The sequence below is a fragment of the Chanos chanos genome, chromosome 3 (genome assembly GCF_902362185.1).
Source record: "Chanos chanos chromosome 3, fChaCha1.1, whole genome shotgun sequence".
NCBI classification, from domain to species: Eukaryota; Metazoa; Chordata; class Actinopteri; order Gonorynchiformes; family Chanidae; genus Chanos; species Chanos chanos.
This window is the reverse complement of record NC_044497.1, coordinates 38989592-39002143: the sequence shown is the minus strand read 5'-3', so window position 1 is coordinate 39002143 and position 12552 is coordinate 38989592. Positions and strand designations below refer to the sequence as shown.

At 40.2% G+C, this 12552-nt stretch overlaps 2 protein-coding genes across 2 annotated transcripts in view; one reads left to right on the top strand and one right to left on the bottom strand.

Moving 5' to 3' along the window:
- Nucleotides 1–2967: 2967 nt before the first annotated feature.
- Nucleotides 2968–7950, top strand: cd180 (CD180 molecule). Its single transcript, XM_030767840.1, has 4 exons — nucleotides 2968–3012; nucleotides 3174–3334; nucleotides 3503–5093; nucleotides 7909–7950. The coding sequence occupies exons 1-4, from the start codon at nucleotides 2968–2970 to the stop codon at nucleotides 7948–7950; spliced, it is 1839 nt and encodes a 612-aa protein (XP_030623700.1).
- The window catches only part of mast4 (microtubule associated serine/threonine kinase family member 4), an 83176-nt gene continuing 78419 nt past the window's right edge, over nucleotides 7796–12552 (bottom strand). Inside the window, exon 30 of the mRNA XM_030767248.1 lies at nucleotides 7796–12453. Coding sequence (XP_030623108.1) covers nucleotides 8474–12453 — 3980 coding nt within the window. The 3' untranslated portion in view covers nucleotides 7796–8473. The remainder of the gene's footprint in view (nucleotides 12454–12552) is intronic.

The following is a 12552-nucleotide window of genomic DNA, read 5'->3' as shown; positions in this document are numbered from 1 at the left end:
CTGTGCATGTCATTACCATGGCAATGATTAAGTTTAGTCTGTTTAGCTCCTGAAAAACTTTGAGAATATTTCTAACTTTGAATCAACATGCAGACGTTAAGATATAATGTGTCTCATGCTTCATTTTTTCCTTACTCAAAAGGCAGCTATTGAAAATAACAGAGTCAGCTTAGTCAGGATAATACAGTGCTGTGAAACAAAGTTGTTTTCATGATTTATACAGGTTTATGTGATGGGACAAGATGTTACATAGTTGTCAGCATTGTTTGTGTTTCATATTCATATTCATATTCATTTTTTGATAGGTTGTGTTCTCCTGGCCTTATGGGCCTAAAACCACACAACACAAATATATAAATAAATGATACATAACAGCATTTTTAGTACATGAACTGCATTATTGATGCAGTGCATGTCTCATGCAAATCCATGACATTCACTGGTGCTATACTCTGTTAATACACAAAGCCATTAAATCCCATCTTGACTCATGTTCTGTGTATTAACATTCGGATTTGGATGCACACAAATCCGTTGACCCCATTGAGTGGACTGTCTCCTTACCATGATTCTCAATCTAATCTCAAAACATTTTATTTCTATTTATACATTGATTAAAATGCGTCTTCTTTATCTCTCAGTTGGATGTAGGGATTATGTAACGGCCAGGCCTGTGGTTTACTGAAGGCTGATGACAGTAAAAATTGCATTACAGTGCCCTCTGTTGTACAGCTATGTCCAAAACGAGACGTGAAAAACTAGGCCATAAATTGCTTAGACATTTGCAAGTCATTGTTGTGAGATGATACCAGACACTGAGCAAATCATGAGTTTTTGTTTTTTTTCACTCTGTGAGTCTCTGTGAGGTGATGGAGATATGTAAACAACAGTTTCATCAAAAAAACCTTCAAACAGAAATTCAACCGATCATCTATTATCCACATTTTGCGAGGAATGGCTTTTTATTTACACACACACACACACACACACACACACACACACACACACAGAAAGAGAGAGAGGGAGAGAGAGAGAGAAACTTGAGGGTTCCTGTAAGCAAAATTGTCATAATAAACATACATAAATCTCAGTCTGCCATTTGCTCCATGGGAGGATGACGCTCTCACACACAATACACAATCACCACATCCTTCAGTTAGTAAATCAATTTCTTTTTGAGTGTTTTAGGTTTTATAGGAAGAGCTGGGGTCAATTCAGTGTTAAAATTGAAAAAAAAGAAACATCTGAGGTACCAACAAAAGGCAAGGTAAGGATTACAATTAGCTCATATGTTAGAGAGGGTAAACTTTTTGAATGGGGTGTGTAATCTACACTGAGCCCATTTGTGTTCTATCTGTGCCAAACATGGGATCATCCAGTTTAAGCTTCTTCACTGTGTCTGCTGAACCAAGGTCAGACTTACTAAAACCTACCCAGAGACTGAACTTGCGATCTCTGTCATCAAGCCATCGCTTGCCTCATACGTGAGTTCCAGTCCTGTCCGGCATTGCACAACTACTAGGTGGAAATATTATAGGCATTATTAGACATGTTAGGTATACATCACAATCCTACTCACATTACTGCACTGTTGGGCATTTTACTTCCCTCAAAGTCAGTTCCAAACCATTGTTCTGACATCGTGGCCTTTGTAACTTTGCTAAGACAACTTTTGAGGTGGAAGGCTCTTGTTCACCCCACTCACTCCATATGGATCAGAGATATCCTCCATTATGTCACTCTTGAGCATATTCAGTGCACTCTAAGAGGCTCCTATTCAAAGTTTGATAAGAATTGGCAACCTTTTTTCATCTTTGTGAAGAAGCTCTCCTTTTTTGCTGTTCCTGAGTAACAAGGTTCTGTTCTAGAATGTGGACTACACCCAGCCACATGCAAGCACCAGGCCTTTGTCTTCCAGCTGTGTAGTTAAACTGTGAAAAGTATATTTATGAGGCATGGTATATTAGTATCTGGTGGCTCTTTTCCCTGGTTATCCAGTCTGACAATATCTTTCGGTAGAGAATACTTTATTGGACATTGACTTCAATTACTTTCTTTGTGTCTGCGTGTATATCTATTAATGTATTTCTTCACTTTTATATGTATTCTTATTAATCAGTTAATTTAATTAGGTATTTTTATTCTGGTATGTGTGTGGGCCATGTGTGCAGTGACTGTTTGATGTTAGAATACTGTTAGAATACTCCCATTTACCAGCGTTGTTCTCCTAGTGTTGTCTCTGGGTCTCTTATCCTTTCTAGATACAAGGAAATATTTTATGTTTTATCTCATTTCAGGATAAAAATCAATAAATGTCACTTGTTTAAAAAAGGGTAAACCTACTGTTAACAAAAGAGGTGACAGGCAGGCAAATGGTGGATGACAGCAAGGGGCGGACAGAGGCTCAGATTTTATTTGACTGAGATGGTGTCAAGTTTTGATTTGTTTTTCTCATCTATTCTCAAAATAAGGGGAAAAAAAGTTTAAACCTTGAGAAAAGAATCTGCCTGCACAAGCTGAGGATCCCACTCTGGCTAGCCCATAGGTCCAACCCTTGAACAATCACCATTCTTCACCTTACACAAAGACAAGTTCCCAACATCTCTTTTCTAGTTCATGCAACATGGAGCAGACAATGATCCCAATTGTGTAAAGGAGGAACAAGTATAAAATGGAAAGTGCAGTTGATTGGTTTGTAAATCCTGTTTTTCTTCTGTTAAATATCTCACAGTGGAAAAGTGCTTCACTTTAGTTCTACCTTTCACAAAATGGAGGGACTAAGGACTCTCTGTTTTTTGACAATGTTAATGTCCATGTACCATACTGAACTGACAAGTGTAAACAAAGACTGCACACATGTAAGTTCATTTTATTTTATTTTATGGTTTTTTTGGGGGGGGGGTATTCCAAATGACAAAAAAGTAATAATAACGATAGTAATCCAAAAAATCAAGTTAAAAAACTACAATGAACAATATTACACTACTAGCAGAGATCATAGTGAATGTTAAGGTGAAAAACAGAGGAGGTTATGTGTGACATCCTAAACTCAGCTGAACTCAGTAATCAATTCAGTCATCTGTTGATCAGATCATTGTGTATGTTTTAGATATTTAATTAAATGTAGTGTTCTGGATTAAAATGTGTAATTGCGTCTCTTGTATATTCTGTAGAATGGTGATGACTGGTGTTGCAGTGATTGCTTTTTAAGAAGTGTCCCGGACAAACTCCCCAGTTCTGTCAGAACATTGGATTTCAGTTTCAATTACCTGTCATCTCTGTATAATACTACTTTTCACAGGCTAAATGAACTTGTTTCATTGGACCTGACACGGTGAGTGAATCACATTAGCATTTTGGATTCACTATCCATTAACAGCTCTTTTTTGTACATGTTTGTGCACTTTCTCTGTTGTATCAAATTAGCAGTATTTGTGCACTGTAGAACACAATACATGTTATCTTCTCTCAGCATCTTAAACCATATATTTTCACTGCTCAGGTGCGGCATTGCCTTCATATATGACGACATCTTTCAAAATCAGCAAAAGCTAGAGCATCTCATCCTAACTGGAAACCCCATTGTTTTTATAGCAGATACTGCTTTTTCAGCATTAATAAATCTGAAATATCTCAGTATGGTTCAGGCATCAGTAAACAAACTAACAGACATCCCCATAGCTAATCTCAATAATTTGGAAATCCTGGACCTCAGTGGAAATGACATTCAGTCCTTAAAAGGTCTAGATAACTTCTACCAAGAAAGACTAAAAAAACTTCGCCTGGACAAGAATTCTATTGAGAAAATAGAAAGGGATGACTTGCGGGCACTAAAGGATGGCATGGACATCAGTTTTAAAGGGAATGACATTGTTTCTATTGAGGCGGGCGCTTTTGAGGCTCTGAAGTTTCACAGTTTGGATTTTAGCGACTGCTTCAACAAAGTGGATATCTCGGTCATACTGACAGGACTCAGAGGTGTGACGACTAATATACTGAAACTTGGGGTGTATAAGGACAGTCCCAAGACCTTTATACAATCCCTCTCTCTACAAAACCTGAGTGATGTTACAGTGCAAGAGATTAATTTCCAGCTCCAGCATTTCAAAGACCTCAAAACCACCACATTTGAGGGTCTGACAAACCTTGAGAGGCTTGACTTCACAAGAACACATATGTCTTTTTTGAACATACACATTTCCAGCCTGATTCACCTTGTATTGAATGAAAACAACTTTGAGGACATATGCAACATCAGTATGGCTAATTTTTCTGACCTTACACACTTGTCTATACGAGGAAACCTTTGGTCGAAAGGACTCACTCTTCAGAAGAGCTGCCTGGCCAGTCTCTCACTTTTAGAGCGGCTGGACCTCAGTCATAGTAATTTAAAAACAGGTGCGTCATGTTGCGCAAACCAGCTGAGTGGCTTAAGTAACCTTAAGCACCTCAATCTCAGTTATAACTTCGCTATGCAGTGGGATCCTCTGCCTTTCAATGCCACACCACAACTCAGACTCCTAGACTGCAGTCATCTATACTTTACGCTTAACTCTAGTGCACCTTTCCAGAACTTGCTACTTCTTGAGACTCTGAACCTCTCTTACACATCAGTAGACCTATCAAACCTGCACCTATTTGAGGGATTAAAGAAGCTACGCCTTCTTAATCTTAAAGGGAACATTATTCAGGGTGGAACAGTAACAGAAACAACTTTTTCAGCACATTTTCTGAACACTCCACTTTTGCAGAACCTTATTTTATCAGCATGTGGAATCACATCCATTGAGAAAAAAGCTTTCCAAGTCCTCAGCCAACTTGTGTATGCAGACCTAAGTGAAAATGAACTGCTTTTGCTCACCACCTCTGCTTTCTTCTCACTCAAACAGATCCATCTTAACTTTGCAAGAAATACCATTGTCACAGTCGAAGTCAGAGACGTGGAGGACTTAGGGGAAAACAGCAGCATTGACTTAAGTCATAATCCACTGGCATGCAACTGCACCAACATCCAGTTCATTAATTGGGTTAAGGCTAATGGCAGAAAAATGAAGCATCTTGAAGAAACTGTTTGTGCTGCTACCAAACCTAAGGTCACAGATGTCCATTTACAGTGTGAAACTCACAGCGGAGTAATAGCGTTAGCATTGACTGTTGTATTAATAACTGTAACGACAATTGTCTTTGTTCTTGTGAAGAGGTGGAAGAGGAGAGAAGCACAATATTCACAACTGTAGTGAAATTACAAGTGGGAGGTTCACAGAGAATCATTTCTTTCAAAAGTATAAATGCTAAGGCAGCCATTTCAAGCTCTGTTGATTTGCATGTAAACATTCTTGGCTTCAATAGCCTAAAGGTGAACAGTGATTTTAGACTACTTGACTGATATAAAAGAAAAACACATTTTCAGTTTTCAGAGCAATATATTCTGTAATTCTCATTCTGTAAAAAAAGAAAAAAAGAAAAAGTAACTCTTAATACTTCTACATTTACTTTCATTTTCATTTAAATTTTAATGTGTGCTGTTATACAAAGTTATAAGACACTATGGTTACATGGTACTATCTATAGATTTGTGAAATGGTCAGAATAGTTCATAAATATGTATTTGCATAGCTTTATGTCTATATTCTGCTCAGTGTAACAGTTCTAACTGATTGAACTACAATGCTTCATTGGCTAACTATTCCTAGAAGAAATCATGCAATAAAATCCATTTGTGTCCATTCAAAACACGTTTTATACATGTCATGCCTTTTTATTTTTAGTATTTTACAACTTTAGAAGTATAAATATTTGTATTGTGAACAACACCTATGACATCCATAGAGTTTTCCTTGGGTGAAATACAAAACTCAAAGCACTTTTTATTGCACAATTCCTAAAAGAAAAGCCATGATACACAACACTAGTTTCACAGAGAGAGAGAGAGAGAGAGAGAGAGAGAGAAACCCGGAACAAGTCAACATGTTGAAACAAACAGAAACTGAATAGACAGATTAGATACCACAAAGACAGTCTCAAACAGCCTGGCCTGGCTGGGATTAACTCACAGACACTACAAACACAACAAATGTCCCATGATGTTGCATTCAGATTTGGCAAATTAATAACACAACATACAAAATACACACACGTTTTTGTAAACAAACATTTCATGTGCTTAAAAAACAAACAAACAAACAATTTCTGTGCAGAAAAAAGGCATGGGGACAAAAAAAAAATGCTCCATCGATCAAATAAACATGTGTGGGTCATCTATGGCCACATCTAAGATGACAATATATGTCCCATAAGACATTCACAATTTCACTATTTTTTTTTCCTCCCCAAGAAATTTCAAACAGTATTAAGATTTTAGGCAATAAGGTGCATTTATATCTTCACAGATTTCTTACACTACATTTACACAAGCTAGTGGAGAACATTACCTTTGCAATCTCTGCAATCTATGCCATTAGCTTTGTTTTGCATGATGCAACTTACCATTTATACACAATTTTATATCCAGCTTATCAATATATTCTTTTGCCACCCTAGGTGACTATAAGTAGTTCTGTATTAGAATATAGTATACATCATTTACTAGGTTAACATACAGTAATGCAAAGGTTAAAAGGACTACCATTGTGGGAGTAACTGATTAACTTGTGTCTGTATTACTTTTCAAGGGAAATTTGAATAAACAGTCATCACTACATGATGCACATCTATTCATGTGAAAAATATCCATCTGAGCAGATAAAAATACCTCTCACACAGACTGCTCCATGTCTATAGATGCATTTCAACTAACCAGTATTCGAAAATCACTGAAATTGATTTGCGATTCATGATAATACATATGTACCTACTGTTGTCTACTAAACTTCTCCCACTTGTCGATAACTGTTCATAATGTATGAAAAGGAAACTGACTTTTTTAGAACATGGACTGACATGTAATCTCAACCCTGACCGATCACAGAAGATCACATTAATTTGACTCAAAAAGCCCTTTCTTTTGAACCATACCAAGAAAAATATCTTACATTGTTTATATGGGAGATGGAAAGGGTGAATCTAAAATCTAGATATCTTTGGCCAAAAGCAGACCACAGATATATTCTACAGCGTATCAAACATTAAGTATGCAGTTATCCTTCAGTGTTTAAAAAATAAATGGAGCTATTCATAACATCCTACACCTGTCTTTTCCTTGGTTGAAACAACTCCTGATTTACAATAATTAGCCTTCAATGAGTCAAGCCTAGTCAAGATGGAACATTCTTAGTGACTGTAAGCATTCCGTTTTTCTTTCTTAAAGGGAGCAAAGAAAGGAGAAATATGGACTAACATAGCTGCATGTTTAATGTCTGCATTATTTCAAGTACAGATCAATAGAGAAATTGAGTGTGATAGTGCCTTTTCTTAACTGAAGGCTGTATGTGAGCTTATGCCCTAGTATCAGAATTACCAACACCACAGATGACAACACTCCTGGGCTACTGACAAATATACGATACAGTTTATAAACATATAACATAGCAAAATATATACATATAAAACATACAACACTTCTATTCAACTTACCCTTCCTATCCCCTTTATACAGTTAATGTTGCCCTATTTACAGTATATTGCATAAAATTAATTTTTAGAAATGTAGAGATGTATGTGAAAGGAATGTGAATTTCTGCGCAACCTGCTAAGAACAGCAAGCTGAATTCCCCCACCACCCTAAGGCCCCTTCACTACATATGATTCCAGAACCGTAAGATGATTCCAATATAAAATAGTTCTAGGTGAGAAGCACAGGACATAGTGCATTCCTTCTGTGCACCACTACCCAAAACAAAACTGCACATTTAATCCTTTAGCGAGGCAAAAAACAGTAACTTTTGGTGATTTCTCCATTTCTCTGTGAAGAGTATCGACTACATCATCAGCAACACTGCTACACATTTTTAAATTGTTGTGCTAAGATCTCTTAAGTTCACATAACATCTTGTTTTTAATGATGAAAATGACACATACGTCAATCATAACACACCAAGAGCACTAAACTTAGGTATCACAAATGTGCTCCTTATCAGATACAAAGGATGCAGTAGCACACAATCCTAATTGGCATGGTTCTACAACACCCTTAAAAAGCTTCTGTCTCTCCGCTGTGATTGCACACACCTCTCCTCCAAATACATTAAATCAGGACACATTAGAATGAATATTCGTCTCATTGTGGAGACTTCAAAAGACCACAAATTAGCAGCAAATCATGTCTACATTAAGACAGTTTTTTAGACACATTAAGTATTGACAAACCATTCCCAATAAACATTCTCAGAAACATACTTGTTTCTCTCACCCTTCATTAACACCGCACTAACAGCTTTGCCGGTCCTCAGAAAGGAAGGCATAATAACAATACGTATATAAGGAAAGAAAAGTTTGCCTTTTATCTGTTCAGGAAACATGCTACCCCTTTTTCAAGTTACTTTTTACTGGTGGAGCCACATGCCTGCTTGAAGCGGGGAGAATCTTTGTCAAGAGCAGTACCGTCTTTCTCGACAACCCTCAACAAGTCTTTCTGCTTAGCTTTCTGCACAGATGCTGGTTCTTGAGAAGTTTCTTTTGTCCCCCTTTCCACCTGCTCTGTTTTGCTGGACAAAATTACTCTCTCAGAGTCTGTGGCCTTTGTTTCAGTGTGGCCACGTTTAAGCTCAGGTTTTGCCATTGTCTTTATTCTGGGGGCTTCACTGATGCCAGGGCTCCTCTGAGAGTCTACTGTTGAGGCATCAGTGATCTGTTTCCCCGGTTCTTTAACAGGATGTATAGTGGACTCAGCTGTGCTTCCTGCTCCCTTTGATATATGGGTCCCACTGGTCATTTGTGGGTCTTGTTTTATGACTGGGACAGACCGTGGTACAGTATAACTCTGAGAGATACCCTGGCCAACCGTATTTCCATCAGGCTGTGCTCTGGGTGTGCACAGGAGAGGCTCCTTTGGTTTTACATCCAGGCTGTCTTTTATGGTGGGCTGCACAGGCCCTTTGCTTTCATGCTTTGCCTTGTCCTCTGTCCCTTTCCCACTAGTGTTTGTGACCAGTGGGGAATCTACTTTGGGTTTATTTTTGGAGCTTGAAGAAGTTTGTTTTGCTGCGGCACAACCAGACTGCATCTGTTTCACGGTCATCTGTGCAGGACTTTTCTCCTTAACAGCTGTGTCCGTAACCTGTTTACTGGACTTCTGGTTCTCTGTTTCAGGGGTGTTTTTCAAACTAGTTTTTTTATCTGACTTGTTTGTGAACTGAACTTGCACAACATCTCCAGACTTATTATCACCACCCTTCATCTGTGGTGGGCCTGTACCAACTCCTTGTTTTGATACATCACTGATAACCCTCTGATCAGCAGTGTGAACACCCCCTCTCTTTAGATCACACTTCTTTGTGGCCTCCGTTTTGACAGCTGCAGTACTGACAGCACTGACTGCAGTCTCTTTATTCACAGTGCGTTTCAACTCTTCTTTGGCACCTGTTCCTATGTTTTCTGACATTTTATCCTTTGAAACTACAGTTTTGATTGCCTTCCCAGCTTGTAAATTTGCTTGACAAATGTCCTCTTTTGGCCTGGTATTTTCCATCTTTACATCTGGAGATTTGCCCGTACACTGTTGAGGTGGGGAAGCTTGACTGGCTTTCTTTCCGTCTCCAGTGCCAAAAGTAGTTTGGGCTTTGTTTGATAACTGTTGGATCTGAGGAACTTGAACACTAGTAATCTTAGGATCTCTTGAACCAGCATGCTGGGGGGGTTTGTTTGAAAACAGCAGTAGAGGTGGGACACTTACAGCCTCAGGTGAGTTTCTACACTTAGGCAGGATGCTGGCTTTTTGAATAACCAGACGAGGAGCTTTCTCTGAAGATAACTGACTTTTCACAGAAGGGTTTTCTTGTGTTCCAGAAGACGCCGTTGAAGGTGGAGATACAACTGAAACTGAAGATAAAGATAAGGCTACGGCCAAAGTTTGATTCTGTGCAACGGCTGTACTGTCCTTGTTTATGATCTGTGAGAGAGTCTTCTCTGGAGAAAATCTTGATGTTGATAAGTTTGACACTTCATCTTTAACAGAAGTTTGGATTTGTGCTTGCCCTAAAGCTATTGATGAGCTTTGTGCAGCACTACCTGGTCTGTTCTGACCAACAAATGGTGAATCACCATGGCCTGAATTCAAGGCAGCGTCCTTTCTCTCTAATTTGTCTGTCTCCAGACGATCAACCTTTTCTGAAGCTTTTTTTGAGTCCTGTGCACTGGATGTCTTTCCCTTCTCCACATTCTTTAGTTGACTGTCTTCTTTGGCCAAGACAACACTCTCTTTTATATCACTCTGAGCATTTCCAGGCTCTGATAGTCCTTGTTTTACTGGACTTCCTTTGCAGGGCACTGACTGTGGACCTGAACTAGATGAGATAGAGGACTCCCCTGTCTTGAAAGATTTACAAGTTTCCTGCCTTTCATTGTTGAGATTTCCAGATATTGACGATGCTGCAGTGATGCTTTCCTTGGTGGTATTGCCAGGTGACTCCTGAAGGTTCTCCAGTTCATCCTCCTGGTCTTCATTGCTGACCTCTCTGATTGAGGGTGTTTTAACATACACAAAATGTGCACTGTGTCTCACAGACCTAATCTCATGAGATGTTTTCATGCTCGACCTACATTCAACTTTGGCAAGTGAATCTGATACTTCAGTTTTATTGGGTAGCTGACCTCCTTCACTATGTTTACGGCTGTCAGGAACAAAGTCACTTTTACTGATGTCATCTCTCTTACAGGCAGTCTCCTCCTTTATAGTGTCCTTGCTACTCGTGGCAGTAATGCATCCAAGGGTTGGCATCTCCGTTGCCGTGTCCCTTTGTTTCTCACCATGCTTCTGTTGAGGGACTGATGATTGCTTTTCACTCTGGCTTTGTACATCTGCCAGTCCAGTACTACTGTCACCTTGACTATCTGCCATTTTAGACAGACATGTGTCAGTTTTAGACACCCTGGGCCCCGAGAGCAGACCGATGTCTAGGGTGCCCTCAAGGGGTTTCAGGGAAGAGACAAGCCGACCCTCCAGTTTATACTCTGAGGAAGTCTTTCTGATGGGACCTTCAGTGGTGGAGATCAGCTGGAGCTTTTCTACAGCACTCTCGCCTCTCCCACTAAACAGTTTAGGGGTTAAGGATTCTGTGTTCATCCCTGGGTTAGTAAGGATGCAACCCACGCCCGCTTTCACATGATCTAGAGCCATAGAGTCAAGCTGGAGACTTTTTGATCTGGTGGTGTTGAAGTGAAGGTTTTCGTGTACTCCAGGGGAGATTCGGCACATACAATCCTCTCGCTCTTCAAAAGACTGCCTCTTCCTTGCAAACTCCATGTTTGGTGCTTTGAAGTCCAGTCTGTCTGCTTTATTACATTCTTTTATCTGCCTGGTCAACTGTCTTTCTGTTTTCTGGGTGCTCCATTCTTGCAGGCTGTGACACTGGGGTGATCTGAGACCCTCATTCAAAACAGACACACAGTCACCACTGCTGCTCTTTGACTCAGAAATACTCTCACAGGCTCTAGTGTTCAGCTTCTTGTACAATACATCTTTCAGTGTGGTATTGGTAGCTTTGGTGTCAAGAGGAACAGAGTCTGTGCTGCCCTGAGATCTTCCACTGTGCCTCACTGGGAGACTCCTTTCCTTCTCCTCAGGACCAGTACTGCTCGCCACATCAGTCTCCTGCAAGGCATCCTGCTTCTGTAGAGACTCACGCCTCTCAGACCAGTCCTGTCTCTTCACCACTACTTTAGCTTTCAGCTTCTCCTTGTCTAGCTCTTCTACAGATTCCTGACGGCCAATCTTTCGAGTGACAGGACGCTTGAGGCAGCCCTGCTCTGCTGGCCGCACCCGAGTGATAGCAGGCGGCTCACAAGAGATCTCCTCTACATTCTGCAGAGCATGTTCACCCCCAGACATAACCTCCCCCTGTATTTCCTCCTGGGTCACTTCCAGGCTATGCTTTCGAGTACATAGGTGCTTTTTGTCCCCAGTGTAGGAGGGGGAGAGTTTCTCCTCTGATTGTACCCTCTTAAGCAGAGGTGAGCGCGGTGGCTCGGCACTCTTAGGTCGTACCATGTGTCGGACAATAGTAGGGGGAGAGTGCATCTTTGCTGGGAAAGCCTGAGTAGTTTTGGAACTCCCCACTGAGTGAGTTAGCAGGGGCGATGGGGATCGTTGAGGAGAAGGAGGCTGAGGGGTTGGGGAGGGGGTGCGTGCAAGAGGGGAGAGAGGAATGCTCCCTGCTGATTTACGGCGACCCTGCCGCAGTCTCTGTCCAGGTAGTTTTGGACCAAGGCCGTGCAGAGTACTGGGTCGGATGTGGCCTGAGCCAGCGGGTGAATTTGGTGCACTGGAACTTGGGGAACTGCTCTGAGAGGATGTACCACCTAAAGAAAAGAATCTTAAATGAGCTGAGAAACAAAGCAGTGCCCTCTCTATAATACATTATAACAGCAAAATTATACAGAAATAAAGGTTATTTTTGT

Bases quoted from the DNA above. Each gene is read 5' to 3' on its own strand.
- cd180 (XM_030767840.1), top strand. From the start codon at position 2,968: ATGAACAATATTACACTACTAGCAGAGATCATAGTGAATGTTAAG. The intron at 3,013-3,173 runs GTGAAAAACAGA...TATATTCTGTAG, and splicing joins AGATCATAGTGAATGTTAAG to AATGGTGATGACTGGTGTTG. The intron at 5,094-7,908 runs GTCACAGATGTC...TTCTCTGTGAAG, and splicing joins GTGCTGCTACCAAACCTAAG to AGTATCGACTACATCATCAG.